The 19,820-nt window shown below is 35.6% G+C and overlaps 1 protein-coding gene across 4 annotated transcripts in view; it reads left to right on the forward strand.

Moving 5' to 3' along the window:
- The window catches only part of LOC121321999 (serine/threonine-protein phosphatase 2B catalytic subunit alpha isoform-like), a 147,738-nt gene that overhangs the window by 119,265 nt on the left and 8,653 nt on the right, over window positions 1-19,820 (forward strand). For all 4 annotated transcript variants that reach the window (XM_041261417.1, XM_041261435.1, XM_041261426.1 and 1 more), the window contains exons 9-11: window positions 1,126-1,251; window positions 2,892-2,963; window positions 17,789-17,873. In XM_041261417.1, the coding sequence (XP_041117351.1) occupies window positions 1,126-1,251; window positions 2,892-2,963; window positions 17,789-17,873 (283 nt within the window). The remainder of the gene's footprint in view (window positions 1-1,125; window positions 1,252-2,891; window positions 2,964-17,788; window positions 17,874-19,820) is intronic.

The following is a 19,820-nucleotide window of genomic DNA, read 5'->3' on the forward strand; positions in this document are numbered from 1 at the left end:
CAAAATAAAATCCCTGGAAAAAAAATGATTTTTAAACTAAATTGAATCACTTTTCCGGCCAAAAAGGATCCTAGAATAAAGTAATGAAAACCATAATATATGCTGCGGCAGCATTTTTGTGGAGAAATGACTGAAGTCTGCAAAATACGTGAATGATTAAATCAAACAAACTATCAATTTATTTGAAGTTTTCTTGTTAATTGCTTGTGCGCTGTGGATCAAAGATTTTGACACACAAGTAATCCATGTTATGGTAAACTTTACTGTTTCAACTAGCGTCTATATTCAGTGAAAACATACACTTGATTAAATTTATATTGTGATCTTTATATTCAATCTACTTTTGTATTTATTTCATATTTTACTTTAATTTCCAGAGTCTTCAATTATAGTAGTTTACAATGCATTAATATTCTATACTTTTTTCCTGTCCGTTATAAAAAATATAAAAAGTCATAGCCGGACAAGTTTTATAGAATTGTATTAATAGCATTATATTTAACTAAATAAAGGCAAGGATTTGTTGTAAGAAATGTTTTACTGTTTCATAGTTTTTGTATCATTCCATAATTCCCTTGTAGAATTCCTGATGACCTAAAGACTCAACATTTGGTTAAAAATCAGACCTCATCATCAGCAGAAACTAAAACTAGAATCCAGTGAGCATTTGTGTCTCAATGGCTCTGTGTTCTTGCGCTATAGTGTATTTAATAGTATTTTATCAAAAACTAAAAATAATTGAGATTACAAGGCCATATTAAACTGGACTCTAATAGCAGTTTCTTGACAAAACACCAGTATCACAGTTTTGTATAGTAAGGCTGAGCATTGCAGTAGTTCATTTTTAAATCGCTATTCCAGACACATACTGAATGTACAGTGGGTCTGACCTATTGCTTTTCAATTCTCTCTTCATTCCATCTCCTGGAACAGTTTACTTTTTTGAAAAGTTGATTTATAATAAATCTTATTCTGAAAACCCATCTTCAATTAACTATTCATAAGACTAGCCAGACAATAAATTGATAGCACAGATCTGGAGATGGGGGTTTTTCTTATGGAGAACCATTGGAATCACACACTGTCACTAATCTTGAGGTTGTCTTTCTTCTTTCATAATTACAGCTGCAGTATTGAAATATGAGAACAATGTAATGAATATTCGGCAGTTCAACTGTTCTCCCCATCCCTACTGGCTTCCTAACTTCATGGATGTTTTCACTTGGTCTTTGCCATTTGTTGGAGAGAAGGGTAAGTAAAGATATTTGTGTACAGTAAATATCATCTGCTTGAAGAAAAAAATAATAATTCAGAGCCAAATAAATTTATTAATCCTAACAGTTTTATAGATGTTTTTGCTTAGTTATTGGTAATAATTGCTTGAAAAACAAAGCAAAAATATCTAAAATGGCTAATGTCATGTGAAGGTTAGATATGAAAAGTTTAAACTTACATAAAGACAAATGCTTAGTCTTCAATGAGCTCCAACATAGCTTCAACTTCAAAATGTCAGTTTTTTTTAATGTATCTTGAAGAGGAAATGCATTAGCAATAAATTATGTCAATGTATGTTCTTTTACTACACCTTAGAATGTTGTGTGTTAATATTCTGAGTCATTTGTATTGCAGTGACTCAAATATTGTGTTTTTATTGTTTAATAAGTGTGTGTTACGGAGCAATTAAAGGTGTTAATTAAACAGGCAAACCAGCATGTGTATACTGCATACAAATACATCTTTTAACCTTTCTCAGAACACATTTACCAAACAGCACTTTATTTTTGTGTTTCAGTGGCAAGGGCTGTGATACAAGAAATTAAATACAGGCCCCCCCTTAACTGTTATGATGTATGTAATTATTCTTAGTGGTTCTTATTGCAATTACACAAAGACTGTATTTCCATGATTTTTTTCACTTGTGTTGCAAGTTCAGGAGCTGCTCCTTAATTCTAGATACCTAACGTAAACATATATAATAAAGGATTTCTTTAAAGAAGTAGGCGCCAGCAGTCTCTAGTGCATTTTGGTGTGTTGCCAAAAACAAATTAAACTTCATCAAAAGTGGTACTAGGTGGCACTCCCATAATTCTCTGAAGACACTTTGGCTGATGTAAAATGGGTCTATGGCAGGCAATCAAAACTGAGCCTCAGAATGCAGTGCTGTTTGTTAAAAGTGTTTTGAGAAAGGTTAAAAGACTAATCTGTATGCAGTATACAGTATGCACCAGCAGGCTTGCCTGTTTGATTAACACCTTTAATTGCCCCTTACAGACCCGGGTATGCTTCAAAAGTACAAATTGTACAGCTATATATACTTTTTTTTTTAATTATTTTTTTTTTTTTATAAAGAGTAAGATAATAGTTCTGTTAATGGGTGTTTATTTTCCATATTACACAATTACCCAGAGCTTAGTTCATGGGAGTTCAACTCGGGTGCAAGTTAATGTTGTTAGCGTATAATTGTATCCCAGTGGTTTACTGGTGTTTGAGTCTATGCACTTTTATGGGGCAGAAGTGTTCTTCCCTTTGAAAAGTTACACACTATGCCCTCTGCTCCATATTAGTCTTCACAAAAAGGGAAGTACTTCCTCTGAATGGGACACTTTTGAAGCATGGATTTAAGAAAATGTATTGGAGGGACAACAAAGAGAGTTATTGCCACCTATACAAGACTAAGTAGCTTTTATGTAATTCTATTAGTTTCTAGTCGCCTCACAGCATCGTTTTTATGAGGATTGCAATCATTCTGATTTGGTTAACTGCAATTAGTTAAACACTCTGTAGCATATACTGCATGTTTTTTCATGTACTTGCTCTACTGTATGCAGTAATTAAAACCCCTATGTTTCCCAACCTGGCTCTCAGTCCATCCTTTCATTTTGTTTTTACAGTGACAGAGATGCTGGTGAATGTTCTGAGCATTTGTTCCAGTGATGAGCTCACAACCGATGAAGAGATTGATGGTAAGAGCATGCAGGGTTGTTTGTGAAAAGTAAAATTTTTCTCTAACACCAAGAATGTTCAGCATCATAGAAGAATGTTTATTATGGCAATACATTTTTTTTAAAGTATACATTAAGACATATACTACATAAATGGGTACCTTTCTTTACAATACCTAGTGGTCTTGATCTCCTTTCAACCAAAGGCACAGCATTCTATTTCTTTCTACTGGGTTTCCAGCAGAGAGCTCCCTTTTGCATTCATAGTTGCCATAAAAACAATTTCCATGCCTTAAACTTACATTCTCCCTATGTCATTTCCAACTGTATACCATGCTGATAATAAGGCTATAATATGTCCAGTAAATTAATAATATTGCATCATATAGTATGGGGGTGAAAACTATTTGCATGTGTTATGTATTTCTGATCCTGTCTGCTTGTTCTTAAGGGGTATTAGACACTTTTCATGGCTTAAGCCAGTATTTCATCTCAGAACAAGCTATAGCAGGTTTAACAAGTCCATATCATTCCTTCATTATACTGTATTACAGATTCATATATACCACCTTTTACACTTGTTTATTTGGTGGTATTATTGAACTCCCCACCTTGCTGAAAGGCAGATGTCTCTGTAGCGTTTTAGCATTCCTGTTTATTGTGCCTCAGTTGGGGGACTGTTCAGTACTTCTTAGCAGTAGGATACATGTACACTCTCTACAGATATAATGAGAAACCTGATTGACTTACATTGCCCATTCCTTTAAAAAAAAAAAAAAGAAAAGAAATTCCAACCTGTTCAGTTAAACAGTGGAACGCTTCATCTTGCTCCCTGTGTGACATCCTTTATTCTTCTCACACTGTGGCTGATACACCCCGGTACAAAAGGATATCTTGAGCATATGCCAGCTAAGGATTTGTATTAGTTGAACAGCATGACCTGACGGACCGGTGAAAGCTTGGCATACAAGATGATTAACATTCTTTCATTTAGAGGTGTGTATGTATATGTATATATATATATATATATATATATATATATATATATATATATATATATATATATATATATATATATATATATATATATATATATATATATAAAATGTGTATGTGTGGAACGACCTGCTTCTAACCAGACCCGCTAATACAGGACCTGACCCAAACCTGTAACCCGCTGCAGCACCGTCTTCTTACCCATAACCCAACCCGACCCGACCTGAACCCGCTTCTATAAGATCTGCCACACAACCCGAACCGAAGGTGTTTGTCCTTTATTAACTGCCTGCATCGACTGGATCTCTCACACTCTTACAGTCACACACAGATATCTCTACCAGTCTCCACAGGGTTGAGTTTAAACAATAGGCTATACAGCGTGATAGCTTTTTCAAGTGGTCAGCATATATTTTAACATTGTAATACTAACAATCTCTACTTACTTTACTACAAAATACCTGTCTATTCCTTTCGTGCAGCCAGTTGAAAGGTAGCTGCACATGTGCTTTCGCAGAGTTGATGTACCAGTTTTGAGGCTGTCATTCACAAAAACATGATGACAGGTTTTACAAGCAACAAACCCAGTCACATGTTCATTATTTTCATTCGCTATGATTCCAAAAGAATTGCACTCTTCTGATTTACCTGTCAAATTATTATCCACTGCGTGATTTAAACCCTGCGCTATCTTTTGTTTCACCTCGTCCACAGACATTTTTTATATCACCAAGTAGACATGATAAAGGGATCTTGCGACTTATCAATCAAGTGGCAAAACAAACTGAGAACACTGCTTATTCCTCCCTAAACGCCTCCTGCTTTGGTGCAGGAAATACATTTACCTTCTAATATGTTATCTGGGATAGGGTTACAGATAAGTATGCTGAAAGGACAGAAAATGTTTTTGGAGATTGAAATTCAGACCCAAAATTTATTTTTTTGAACCGCACCCAAACCACAAACTGAAAAGGTTCACATTCTGACCCGAACCCAACCTGCTTTTGCGGGTCATCCATGGGTACCCGACCCAATGCAGGACTCTACTTTGCATCACCACTACATAAAAAAAAAAAAAAAAAAAACTTAGTTATCTCTGAATTAAAAACAGTGGTCCCTATTGACAAGCTCATGTGTTATGTAAAGTTCTTTTTTTTTCTTTAATTAACCAAACCATAGTATGCCAGACTATCAGGATGAGTAGAATTGAATGTTTAAGTGCTGCAAGTGTCGATATAACCCATACACAGATTTTCACCGCCCTATAACTCTAATATTATATACTGCTTTATTATTTTTTATTTATTTTTATTTGGAATCTGCAATCATTTTTTCTCATTTTCTCCCCAATTTGGAAAACCCAATTTATTTTCTATTTCAACCCGGCTCACTGCTGCCACCCCCGTGTTGACTCGGGAGAGACGAAGACGGACACACGTGTCCTCAAAACGTGTGCCGTCAGCCATCCGCTTCTTTTCACTCTACAGGCCCACCATGCAGCCACCTCAGAGCTACAGCTTCAGAGAACCATGTAGCTCCGGGCAACTTAGTCAGGCCTGCAAGCACCCGGCCAGTCTACAGGGGTCGCTGGTGCGCGGTGAGCCAAGGACACCCTGACCGACCTAAGCCCAACCCTGGGAACTCCCGTCCACGGTCGGCAGGGGGGGCTCGAACCGGCGAACTCCAGGCTAAAGGGTGCATCCTGCACTCCACGCGGAGTGCCTTTACCGGGTGCGCCACTCGGGAGCACAAAATAAAGTACAAAATCCATCTACTTTTGTTACCAACCTTTATTTAGTAGAGCGTAAATTTCATTGAAAAGAGGGGGAAAGGTTGATGAAGAGAATACGGTTAAGTGACTGAGATATGTAGCCGATTGTGATGTCATCCTTCTGAATCATACCTGACCCTGATATTAAGCCATCTATCTGAAAATTGTTTGTATAGAAAAGTTTGTATCAGATGGATATGAGGTCACATTAAGATTAGATGTACTGTTTAATTGAATCAACTTGATAAAGAGAACATTAACAACTCTTTAAACTCAGCCCCATTCGTTTCTATGCGCCAAACTTTAAGTGCATATTATTCAGGCAACATAAAAGCCACCTACTGGCTTGTTTAAAAGTACAGACCTGATGCTTTCCAATGACATATTACTGTTGGCATGCAGTATTCCTAGCCGGGGCTAAGATCGTCTGAAGGTAAGCCACTCGTCATCTAACAGGGGTCACCTACATAGGACATTATGAGTCGATTACTCCATCACTTTTACAGCCAGGCGGAAGGGGGGGTATCGTTGGAAAGCTTGGAAATCTCAGCTTTTGAGCAATACCAAATGTCTGTGTAGTTCAAAGAGAAAACTACAGCCTCCAGCATGCAATAGTACAGCCCTGTCAGATCGGGGCGTGTATTTCCATGCTGTGACTGAAAAAATACAAAGCTCAGCCAATTGGATTAGATATCTTCTAAAAGGGCAGGCTTAGGTGTTTCTAATGCTGTTTGTTTTGGTTGCCTAGCTAGGTTGCTAATGAAGGTACAGACCAAAGAGACAATTTGCTTCATTTTTTTTCCATGTTCATTTCATATTGAAGTTCAATGGTGCAGCGTTTTTTTGTTTGTTTTGGTTTTTTTGAGCTATGATTACAAAATATATAGCTGTGACCAAACATGATTTTTTTGGAAAAGCTTTTTTTTTTTTTTTTTTTTTTTTAATTAAATATACATATATTCATCTCTACCACATATAGTATGCATGATCCTATTGCATCTTGCATAACATGAAAGGATATTTTGTGGGCTTTCATTTGATATGTTACATGTGTGCAGTACAAACTATTCAGTAGTTAAACGTACATAAATGAAAACAGTGACAAACAGAGCTGTCACACACAGAGGGCAAGATGAAAATATTATTTTGTATCATATAGCACCATATACACTATAATAACATGTTCATAAAAGCATTTGTTAAATAAGAGTCAAAGCTTTGTGAACAGGGTCCAGTATCTGTTGGGAGGTACACTGGCCTAAGGAAATGCTGTGTTTTTAATGTCTGTAAGATCATTGGTAGCTATGGTATTGTTCCCAGTTGTGTCTTGCTAGTTTTATACAGTTAAAATGACTTTCCTCCCTGAAAATGTATCTTTAGCCCAGTACCAATTGTCCCCTTAACCAATAGGAAAAAGGAGCTAACTGAGTAAAAAAAATAAAATAATCTATGATATGATACAGGGCACCATAATAGTCACAGGGGCATTAAAGTACTGTGGTTTGTTTATTTACTTTTTAGCAATTTTTTTTTTTTTTAGTATTCTTGACAGAAGTGCTAGGGAGTATTCTTATTAGAGAAGTTTTTTTTTTTTTTTTTCTGCAAATGAAAAAAAGTAGAATATTCCAATGTCAGCATATCAGCTTTTTTGTTGCTTTGTTTTGAGGACATAAAAGGATTTGAACAAATCTGGCCAAATCAGCTACCAAAGAAAGAGGATAATTCCAGGTTTTAATTCCAATCAGACCATATATTAAAGCAGAAAAGTTTATGCATTATTATTATTATTATTATTATTATTGTTATTGATTTATTGATTTATTGATTTATTGATTTATTTAGTTATTTATTTTTCCCTTGCGAGCATAGCACTCAATTGTGATGGATCTTGTGCAGTCTTAGTAAAGGAAAATAAATTAAGGAACTGGGGTGCTTGATTTGACCTGTGCAGTAAATAAGGTTAACACTAAATATCTATATAGACTGGTTGGAGCCTGAACCTGTAGCAGGAAACAGACATGGCTTTCATTGAACTCACACTAATGTTTCCATCTAACTGACAGAACCTGTAATATAATTCATACAAAAAAAAAAAAGTTTTGAAATCCATATACATTATACTTAAAGCAGGCTCAGAAAGTTAGCCTTCATTTGAGAGTACAATTTGCCAGATATTCAGAAGCTAGAGGCCCCAAGCAGACATCCCTAATTGGCTTAAGTTATTCAAAGTCAACAGTTTTAATTGAACCCCAGAGTATGCTGTTCAAAGCTAAAAGTACATCTAAAAGTAAAGTCCCTCGTTCATAAACTGTAAATAAATTACAGCAAATGTAATGGGATAGTTGATATAATCTGCATTTCGCTAGTTCATTTTATACCTTTTTAATATTCTGTTTTTGATCATTATTTGCCAATCTTGCTAATTATTCCAATGTGCTTTCCCACCCACGTCAGAAACACTTTTTTTGCTTGAATTACAAACAGGAACAGCAGCATCAGTTTAAAGATACAGTATATATGGTGTCTACGAAAAATATCAGTTTGCAGGCAAATGCACATTTTATAGCACATTATATAGTACTGGATTAAAGAATAAATTAACTATCCAGTATTTTTTGAAGTAACTGCAAAGCAGTTAACAAGCTTTTCTTTAGCAATTATCATGTGGTTTGGGGTTCCCCATCTGTAAAGAGGGTCCGAAATGCCATTTCTAAACATCAAACCATTTCCAGTGTTCAGTATCTAATCCACTAATATTTCATCACATTGTTTTCTTTTGTTTCCTATGATTGTGTTGATTTTCTTTGTCGTTCAGTGTCTCTGATTTAATTGTTTCTTTTCTTCTGTTTTACAGAGTTAATTTAAAGCATTGCAATTCTTTTGCTTGCTTGTTTTTTTGTTTTTGTTTTTGTTTCTCATTTCTTCAACCCTCCACTGATCTCTCTGTGTCTTATTCTCTTCTGGGGTTTTCTTAAGAAGAACAGCTTATTTATGGCCAGAAGAAAGGTACAAACCTAATGAAATGAAACTTTGACCATAAAATATTGTGCTTGAGTGGTGGTTTTTCTTCTTCTATAAAAGCTCATGGTATTGTAACCATATTAATCAAAACTAAAAACATCCATTCAGTTGTTCCAAATGGAATGCAATATTGATACAAAAGCTTAACCAAATGGGTCATGAATTAACAAATACTGATAACTACGTTTAAATAGGTAAGACAGACAGAAAAATAGATGGGAAATGATAGTCGGTTATCAGCATGTAATACATTAGATACAGATTGATTTATACTACCAGAAATTATTACATTCTTATTATTGTACCAGGGCTAATCTTATAATTAGGGCCTCTAGTTTTCAGTTTTTATTTTCCATCTCTTTCCCTCCCTTTACACCTTAATAGTTGTTCAGCCATAACAGAATATCAGATTGTTTAAATTAACAACACACTAGTAGAAACTAATGCAGTGGAAATTAATAAACTGAATTTGGCGATTAGAGCCAGAATGAAATGCAGGTTCAAGTAGAATCAAGTGAGATCAATGCCTGTCATTTGTTAACCCAATCAAGATATGAGGGTAAAAAGAAACAGCTTCCTTTGGTAACTAGTGTTTGATTAAGAAAGCAAATCGGCTCAAAATGTGTTTAAAGGGACATCACGTGATTAAGAAAAAACGAAAACTAGAAGCCCTCCTTATAATGCTTGATAGAGTCTAGCCAGATTTTATCAAGGCTGTAGCATCGCCTTCTCTCAAAAGACCCTTTTAATTTTTCTCTACTTTTTTTTGCACTTGGAATCATTTGGGGAACGGTTGGGAATCTACAGTATTGCAGCTGGATAAATTGTCTTTCAATTTGAGAAAAAAAAAAAAAACTGCAGAACAAAGGAGTCTTGGTTACCCATTTCAAACGGTTGCTTCAGTGATGGAGGAAACCCAGAATTGACGGGACACACAAGGGTCCAGACCTGACAGAACCTCTCTCTGCAGGTCTCTGTCACTCTCATATCTGTTTATCCGTTGTCATCATTGATCCACTCTCATAATGACCCAGAGCATAGACCACAAGGACCAGGTCACAAACTCGAGTTCATTAAAGGGAAAATGTATACATTAGGAACTGAATTTGTATTTAAAGATTTATGATTTAAAAACTAGCACTTCAAGTTTTGTAAACATTGTACAGTGTATTCAAACTAATGGCCTACAGTGACACAAATTCAGGTAAGGTAATATACCAGTGTGCTAGATTGCTGGTTTGTCTGGATTTTTTAATTTATTTTTTTAAATAGAATACCTATATAGTAAGATTTAGTGTCAAAGTACATTTATAAAATGTAATATTTTGAGTCTGAATTTGTGTTTGTGTACTCATAATGGTATTGCATTTAAAGTATGACTCTAGTCTCAAACTTTTTTTTGTCCCCAGCTTCACTCCTCAGTAAATATAAAATAGTGTAATTGGCTAGATGTTCTTTGACTCCCAGAACAATTAAGTAAATGAAATGGAGTTTGCCTGCTCACTGCAAAAGGACCATTAGCAATTGCTAATTGTCATAATGTATGTGTGACAACAACACTGTGTTTTTTAGTGCAATAAAGACTAGGGATAAATAGAAGCCTTTAATTTATACTTTTCTCACTTGTGTGCATGTATTCATTATGAACTCTCAGTAACTACCACGTATGTGTACTGTCTGGATTGTTTTCAAGGATAGTTTGGAATAGACATTACTGTTCACAAATAGCTCAGATGATTTTCACATGTACACATACAACAGAATGCAAATGTGAAAGGTGTGTTAAGGATTTGACCAACAGTTAATATTCATGAAAACACTGGCCACTACTCTGAATGTCCATCTTGAGAAACAGTTATTTTAAACCAAAACCCTTTTTATTCCCTGTAAATCATTAATGGTGACTGTAAGAGTGTATTTATAGTTTGAAAAGGAACAATGCAGCCTTGTAATTGTGGGTGAGGGCCAAGAAATTCTGCTTTTGAATCTTAGTTTATGCTCTGGCTTTCTGTGTAACCTGGCTGGGGAAGTCCCCTCCTTTTTGAATGTGGTCTCAGTTGGGACGCCTAGGGAAACTATAAACAGGTTACAAAGAAAAATAGCAGCTGCACTAACCACATGTACATTTTGCTGCACTTTTTATAATTGCCAGAGAGCAAACAGTTCTCCAAACAAAGCATCTGCAGGCAGCCACTGAAGTTGGAGCAAGGTCAATTAAAAAAAAAAAAAAAAAAAAAAAAAACCTGCACTATTGACTCCGGCAGGGCTTCCACCCAGCCACAGTGTCCCTGTTGTTAGATTGATCAAATCCACTTCATAGTGCCGAAAGAGTTGATAAGGCTTTGTCGATATGCAATTAAAATAAAAGCACCTTGGCCTTTTATTTTATACTGGAGGTCCCATAGCAATATGCCCTCTTCACAGTGTTTTCTATAGAAATAGAAGGCACTTGTTAACAAAATTGGTGCCAAGCTCATGACATTTAATTTGGAAATACATTGCACTTTAATGAAAGTGGTTAAACAAAAAAAGGAGCTAATTCTAATGAGATAATTCTTCTTACTCAGAAAGGCCACAACTCCCCGATATAGAATAATTTGAAATAAAATAGTTTTGAGAGGTCGTACCTGCCGATTTGTATTGAGGTATACAAAACTGCAGTGTCTCTGCTACCAGTCCTCAGTCCTTATCTTCTCCTTTATAACTGCTGTTTCATTAGGTTTCAAATGCAGCAAATCATTAGATTCAATAAAACAAACACAATTTTTCAATGATCCTACTTTAAAAAAAAAAGATATTTTTTTTCATTTTTTAATTTAATGTAACTTTAAAAGTACTTTTAACTACTGAACTTCTCAGACACCCAGGTTCAGAGTAGCAGCCATTATTCTATGATAGAGGCTCTGTAAACCTAACTGGAATTTACTTTAGACAACATCCTAAAAGAATGGAATCCGCACTGTTTATCCCCTCTTTCATTCAAGTTATTCTTCCACTATAACACGTCTCAGATACAACATCTGATTAAATGATATAACTGATATAAATCAACCATTCCTATTTTTTGGAGTTATAATTCCTAATTATATTTCTCAGCTGCACATTTAATTATCCACTTTGTTGGTAAGATAAACTATGTGTATATATATATATATATATATATATATATATATATATATATATATATATATATATATATATATATATATATATATATATATAATATGTATAATATATATATATAAAGAAATAACATGACAACATAAAACTGTCTCTTGCTAGGTATTGTTCTTATTCATCACTTTCCCACACTTCACTTCATAGTCATCTCATCAGTGACACCTTTCTAACCCCAAAAGGGATTGTTAAATCATCCTAAATTGAGCAGGCAGGTTAACGCAGGTAGGCACATCACAAAGGGCGAGGCAATCCACACACAGACGGAGGGCGGGTGAGAACCTGGGACCTCTTGAACTAAAGCATAGCACCGATGCCACTGTACAGAAGAGCCAGCTCCTTTGCAAGGAGCGTATATCGGGCTTATGTCTTTACGTCACCTACCAGCCCTGTTGCTGCCTTCCCTCGTGCACGCTACACTCTCCCCTGCCAGCCTCAAGACCACCCCGGACTTGCTCACCAAGCTACAGTCCGACAAGTGCATGCCGGGGTACCTCCATCCCACTTCACACACCAATGTATTGATCTAGGTTAACGTAGGCAGACGTATCACACAGGACGAGGCAATCCACACACAGGAGGAGGGCAGGGACGAACCCGGGACCTCTCGAACTGATACCGCTGTACAAAAGAGCCGGCTCCTTTGCAAGGAGCGTAAATATCAGGCTTAAGTCTTCATATGTGATTATGTCACCTACCAGCCCTGCTGCTGTCTTCCCCGTGCACTACAATATATTAAAACACATGTGTGAGGCGAGAGTGTATTAAATGGAATGTCCAGACAGTAATTTATGTGTACAGAAATAAAATAATTTATTTTTATTTTCTATACACAACAAAAGGATTAAATAACAAACAAAAAAACAAAATGGTGTGAGGGAAGGAGTGCAGGGGTGAAATCCAAAACAAACTGATGACTCGTCTTTAATTTGTCTTCGTGGTGACCATAAACAAAAAAAAGACAAAAGAAATGTTAGTATTTCAAAAATCCCGCTGCACAAAACCAGTCTCTCCCTTCACCCGTTACTCCTCCTACTTTATTTTTCGGACCAACCCCGAACACAGTAGTACGTTCCCTTTAGTATGTAATGTCCCGCCTCTGTAGTCAGTGGAACACCAATCCCCAACCGACACGTGTCCTTCTCCTTCACTTGACTCCAGTGGCTGGAAGTTACATACTCGTACTTCCGCCCCTCACCAAGGTGCCGTCCCTCAAAAGATGACTTTTGCCATGGTCACGAGATCTTGGTAAGGGAAGTCCCGAGTTGGTTTGATGCCATCTACTGTCGGGAGGCTGAATCACAGACCGAAAACCCTTTGACTCATCACAACATGATACAGAATAAGTGTTCTAATATAATTATAAGTCAAATACATCAGGTTTACAGTGTTTCCCCTTTTTTAATTAGCTCTAAACAAGTTCCTGTGATGTATTGTTTCTGCTTTTGTCTCTGCTTGGCTGCTGTAAACTGTCTCCGCCCTTTAGACACTGAATGCTCCTCTCAGTGATTTTTTTTTCTCAGTCACACGAGAGAAAAAAAAAAAAAAAACTATCACGAAGTGAACGTCAGTCCCTCCCCTATCCATTGAAGCTTGTACTGCAAAGTACGGTGGCCAAGTAAGTCATCAAAACAAAGTGTTTTTTTTTTTTATCATGTTCACACGATCGCGGTCCTAGAAACCTACTTCAGTATGATCGTGTTAACAGAATCTCGGACCTTAAAAGGTTAAATAAGTAGCTGTCACTTTGCTTTTTGCATTGCATAATCCGTTCTGCCTATTGATTACATAAGGGTTTATTCTTTTTGGGGTCAAGTGAATGTCTAGCTTTCAGATTTAAATGTTGTGCAGTGCATGAATATATATTTTTGTAATCCATTCAATTACAAGAGATTTGATAAACTTGAAGATTTATGAACAAGAGTAGACCATTAGGCCCATGTAAGCTTGTCCGGTTCCTAGTAGCTAATCTAAAAACTTTGTAAAGTTCGGTCTTAAAGAGTCCAAGTGATACTACCTCAAGAATGTGATGAGAACACATTCCATACCTTCACCATTGTGTGAAAGTGTCTCCACTTAAGTTCCAATTGTATCCTCTGGTTTCTTTACCAAACTTAAAGTATTGCTTTGGGTTAACTTCAACCATGTGCCTACCTAATTTTTCTTTGCTCTAAGCTAAATACATATTTAGTCTTTGTGTGCATTTCTTTAAACCCTTGGATTAGTCTGGTTACTTTTCGTTTGACTCTCTCTTCAGATCCCTTTGGTATAGTGGCGACCAGAACTATGCACAGTACTCTTAGTGCAGGCTCACACGTGCATTATACAAACTCACCATAACATTCTATTCCTTACTTTAATGTATTTACATTTAACAAAGAAAGAAAATGTATTTGATAGTTATACAGTAGTTAAGGTGCTTTGCTCTGAAATAAGTTTTAACATACTCTTCATGTGTTTAACACTAGAACTGTTGGGTTATGCTACTACCTAGAACCCTCGGCAGCAGTCATTTCGACAGGTACATTTTAAACAGCTTTGATATAAAAATAAGACAATCTTTCAGATACAACTCAATAAAATGTGTTCATGAACATCATATCTAATCTTTCCATAGCAGAAACACCATATTTAAATGAGAAAATAAACATAAAAGTATTTCTTTTTTAAATTAGTACATATAATGCACGACTTAAAAAAAATGAAAAACTAGAATAAAATAAACATTTGGAAAGAAAATATTGTGTAAACAGGTGTAAACTGCTGTATGTACATAAATTGTGAAAACGAAATCATTATTTACAAAAATAACATAAAAGGCTTTTCTCCCCTCATTACTGCATATAACGCATGACTTAAAAAAATTAAAAACTAGAATAAAAATTTTCTTTGAAAAGAAAATTGTGTGTAAACAGTTGTAAACTGGTATATGTACGTACAAAATTGTAAAACAAAGTAATTATTTACAAAAATAACAAAGAAAATAACTCAATAACAATTGTGTAACATGAATGAGCATTCAGGGAAACATACTTTAAAATAGCCCCCATATTAGCACAATCCATACAGATAAGAACATAAGAAAATTTATGAACAAGAGGAGACCATTCGGCCCATCTTGCTCATTTTGGATGTTAGGAGCTTATTCATCCCAAAATCTCATCAAGCAGCTTCTTGGGAGAACCCAGGGTGTCAGCTTCAACAATAACTCCCACAATGCTCTGTGTAAAAACCTGCCTCCTATTTTCTGTTCCGAGTGCCCCTTTATCTAATCTGCATTTGTGACACCTGGCCCTTGTTTCTTTTTTCAGGTCAAAAAAGTCCCCTCAGTTGACATTGTCAATACCTTTTAAAATGTTGAATGCTTGAATCAGATCGCCGCATATTCCTCTTTGTTCAAGACTGAATAGATATTAAATTCTTTCAGCCTGTCTGTATATGACATGCCTTTTAAACCCAGAATAATTCTGGTCGCTCTTCTTTGCACTCTTTCTAGAGCAGCAATATCATTGTTGTAGCAAGGTGACCAGAACTGAACACAACATTATAGATGAGGTCTTACTAATGCATTGTAAAGTTTTAACATTACTTCCCTTGATTTAAATTCAACACTTTTCACTTGGCCTTTTTTTTCATAGCTTCCCCACATTGTCTAGATTGAGTCATCATAAACTCCTAAATCTTTTTCATAGGTTCTTCAATTTCATTATCTCCCATATGGTAATTATAGTGGACATTTTTATTGTCTGTGTGCAGTACCTTACAGTTTTCTCTTGAATGTCATTTGCCATCTGTCTGCCCAGTTCTGAATGCTATCTAGGTCATTTTGAATTATCTTTGCTGTTGCAATGGTGTTTGCCACACCTATTTTTGTGTCATCTGCAAATTTAAAGTTTGCTTACTTTACCAGAAAATAAGTCATTAATGTAGATTAAGAGCAGCGGGCCAAATGCTGATCCCTGTGGTACTCCACTGGTTACCTCGCTCCATTTTGAAGTTTCTCCTCTAATTAGTACTTTGTTTTCTACATGTTAACCACTCCCTAATCCATGTGCATGCATTTCCTTGAGTCCCTACTGCATTCAGTTTGAGAATTAATCTTTTAGTACTATTGAGAAAATCTCATCCAGTGCAGGGGATATGTTTATTTTATTTTAAGAGCTCCTAGTTCCTTTTTAACACTTCTCCCTGTTATGCTAAAGTTGTTTAAAACTGGATAGGAACAGGTCGTCATGTGGAGCATGTTGTCTGTATCCTCCTTTATACAGATTTGTTGCAACGCTTATTAACTTGTCGTATGCATTTACCACATACTTCTCTTTCACACTGGGCACAGATATCAGAAGTTTTATTTTTATTGCATTTAGTTGCATTTCCCTGCCACTTTGCAGTTTTCTAATCGAAATGTTTCTGCCAAAGCTTAGTGGCTAGCATCAAAATGAAATCTCTCCTACTGATATTTTTCCCTGGTGCATTCCTTGTACAAAACAAAGGAATTGATGGCTGCCATGTCCAGTACATTGTAAAATACAGCAACTGGACACTGTTGACTGCTTTCACAGAGTACTAAGTTTTGCTCAGATGGTGGAAGCTCTCTTTTCACTTTGTTTACTGTTCCAACCAGGCTGTTTTCCTAATTACAGTGAAATAAAAAAAAAATGACATTGGTAACATTCATCCTTTTTCCTAAGTACGGTTACATCAGCTTAAGTACCTCATGGTCTCTGACCAGCTGGGCTAGTTTCATCTCAGCACAGGTAGGGGTAGGGTCTGCTGCCAGCCAAAACTTGATCCCAAATTTGACAGGTTTGTTTGATATATATTGTGTCCAGCAAGACACCGTGCTTTTGTCGGAAACAGCTGCTTCTCCATGTAATGTTTTATGTTTAGCTTGAAGCAGGCAATGCTGTCATTCCACATTTCTGATGCCAAGGCAAATATATCTGTATTTGCTCTAAAATCAAAACACAAAAATCTCAAGATTTCTCAAAATTCTTGTAATTGTAATATTATAAAACAGTAGACTATATATGCTCACATAGACAGCCAGATGGCAGTTCTCCAAGGAATTGATAGGATTACAATAGATATTTGGATTACACATATCTAGACTTCAAGAGCAATATTCTGTTCAAATTTATTCTGATGCCAAGGCAAATATATCTGTATTTGCTCTAAAATCAAAACACAAAAATCTCAAGATTTCTCAAAAAATTCTTGTAAATTGTAATATTATAAAACAGTAGACTATATATGCTCACATAGACAGCCAGATGGCAGTTCTCCAAGGAATTGATAGGATTACAATAGATATTTGGATTACACATATCTAGACTTCAAGAGCAATATTCTGTTCAAATATATACTGCTGTAAATTCAGCAGAGTTAGAAATAACGAACTGGCATATACTGGTATACATATAAAAATAGCATATTGTAGGTTATACTAACAATAAAAGCATGTATTGTAATAAGCTGTCAAAGTGACGCTTTGTAACTCTTATTTTTTGCAATTCTGACTTTCAAATGCTGTCAGGGTATTTAATACATGTATTTTGGAAAAGTCACAGAGTAATTTTAAATTGTAAAACTGAAAACCATCAAAATGATTGCCTTGGCGGTTCTAGTGTTAAATGTAGGCTCTTAAGCTAATCTTTACCCCTCTACGTATGTTATGGAAAATCACCAGACCAAACAGTCAAAAGCATTATTGAAATGATACAAGACAAATGTATAATCCAGATTCACAATCTGAGGCGTGCCTATTGCATTGGTTCATTATTATTATTATTATTATTATTATTATTATTATTATTATTATTATTATTATTATTATTTTAATTGCATAGCACAGAAAATTGACTAATTTTCCTCCTTTTAGGTGCTACTGCATCCGCCCGCAAAGAGGTCATTAGAAACAAAATCAGAGCCATAGGAAAGATGGCGAGGGTATTTTCTGTCCTCAGGTAAGTGTCTTTTTTTATCAGTTCCAAGGCATCTAAAAGTTGGAACTGTAAAATTGGGACTTCAAGGGAAATGAACTAAGCCAAAAACACCACCAAGTCTGGCACAAACTTGCACTCCTTTTCAAGTACTCTCACAGACAGGCCAAGCATTAAATGGGCACAGAGACTGAAATACTTAAGATGGCTACTTGGGAGGACATGAGTGGCAAAATATAGTAAAAAATATGTCTTTTGCAAAAGTGTGAAGTATTTGACATTCAATAAACCCTTCATTCAAAAGATAAATATACCAGATCTCTGGGAAGTTTCATTGAACGTTTATTTACTTTTTTTTAATGGGATCTATTTAATGGAATTAACACTGGAATGACTGCGTTTATAGGCATACCTAGAACAACCGTGACCGGTCAATTTGACCGACATATTAAAACAACATAAATATTATAATGAAAGGACAAACAATTGAATATAAGTCATATTTTTATTCAGGAACATCATATAAAGCATCTACAGAACCAAAACATTGTCAGACATTTAAACATGTGTTTATGTACAGACAGATAACGCGCATCCTCAAAAAACGGTAAAAAATGAAATAAACAGATACTTGAAATTAACAGCGCCCTCGAATTAACGCCTCTCTTAGATATCAGCTTTTTAATAGACACCACCCTCGAATAAACGGTGCTCTCAATAAAGAAATGTAAAGGTATTTTTTTTTATACCACTGCTCAAAAAATAAAGAAAGAAACGTGCAACTCTGGCTATGTGCATGTGACGCCCCCAAAGAGACTGCAGCCTCAATCCAGCATACAATACAAACTAATGTACACACACCTCAGTAAGTACATTTTATTTTATAGTACAGTCCAGACAGACAACCCCAGATGAACTACTTACAGCACAGATGTCCTTCATGTCCCTTTTTTCCCCCAGCAGAGTTCAGTGCCAACACAGCAGGGGATAAAACAAGGGCTGTCTGTTTACCTCGTAGTCAGCTTAGATGGTGAAAATTTACTCAGGAACTTAGAGCTTTGCCGGTCACTCTAAGCGCTACCCGAAAGCTGACTGAAGATATCTTCTTGTGGGGGTTTAGTTGTTTTATTTTTTTATTTAATTGGAATTTTATTCAGTCCTGTACAATTTTTATCTATATAAAAAAAAAAAAACTTGCTTACTATCTAAGAGAAGATTTAGTTTCGGTTTCTCTTACAGAGAAATTACAAACAAGCAGGTAAAAAAAAATAGGAATATTTTAGTTTTAACAGACATCAAACCGATATTCAGAGGTAATATTTTTCGTTAAGAAAAACAACTGCAAACACTCAATTACCGTTCTCTCTCCTCTTCTTGTCCTGCCCCATAGGAACCAATACACACTCCTGATTCACTGGTACAGTATTCCCTGCCCTCTCAACTCTCACCTAATAGGCTCTCGTTAACTGTCAGTAAATGTACTGTATTCAACTTCAAGCCCCAGAAACACACAAGGGTATAGAGCTGCAGATCGGAGGCTCTCATGGCGCAGTTTCTAAAATGCCTTAAATCGTGTAATAAAATATTACAGTGTTTGTAAAACATAATATTATTAATAAAGGCCACCCTCGTTTAAGGGCCGCACTCATTTTGATCAAATTAAAATAAACGCTGTGGTGCCAAATTGAAATAATGCAGTATTTGAAAATACATTTGTGTATATGTAGGTATATTATGTACATACAAAGCCATACAACTGAAAGCTGTACATATTTTTTTAATTAAATGGGTTTATATTTCCTACATAAAGTGCAACCGAAGCTTTGTGTTTATATACAGACACACTATAATCGAAATTACATGAATAAATAAACATTTGAACAGAATGGGCTTCAGTCAAATGTGTGTATATAGTTATATAATGTACATACAAAACTGTATAACTGAAACAATGTAAATAAGTATCAGCAA

Source organism: Polyodon spathula, chromosome 1 (genome assembly GCF_017654505.1).
Source record: "Polyodon spathula isolate WHYD16114869_AA chromosome 1, ASM1765450v1, whole genome shotgun sequence".
In the NCBI taxonomy this organism is placed as follows: domain Eukaryota; kingdom Metazoa; phylum Chordata; class Actinopteri; order Acipenseriformes; family Polyodontidae; genus Polyodon; species Polyodon spathula.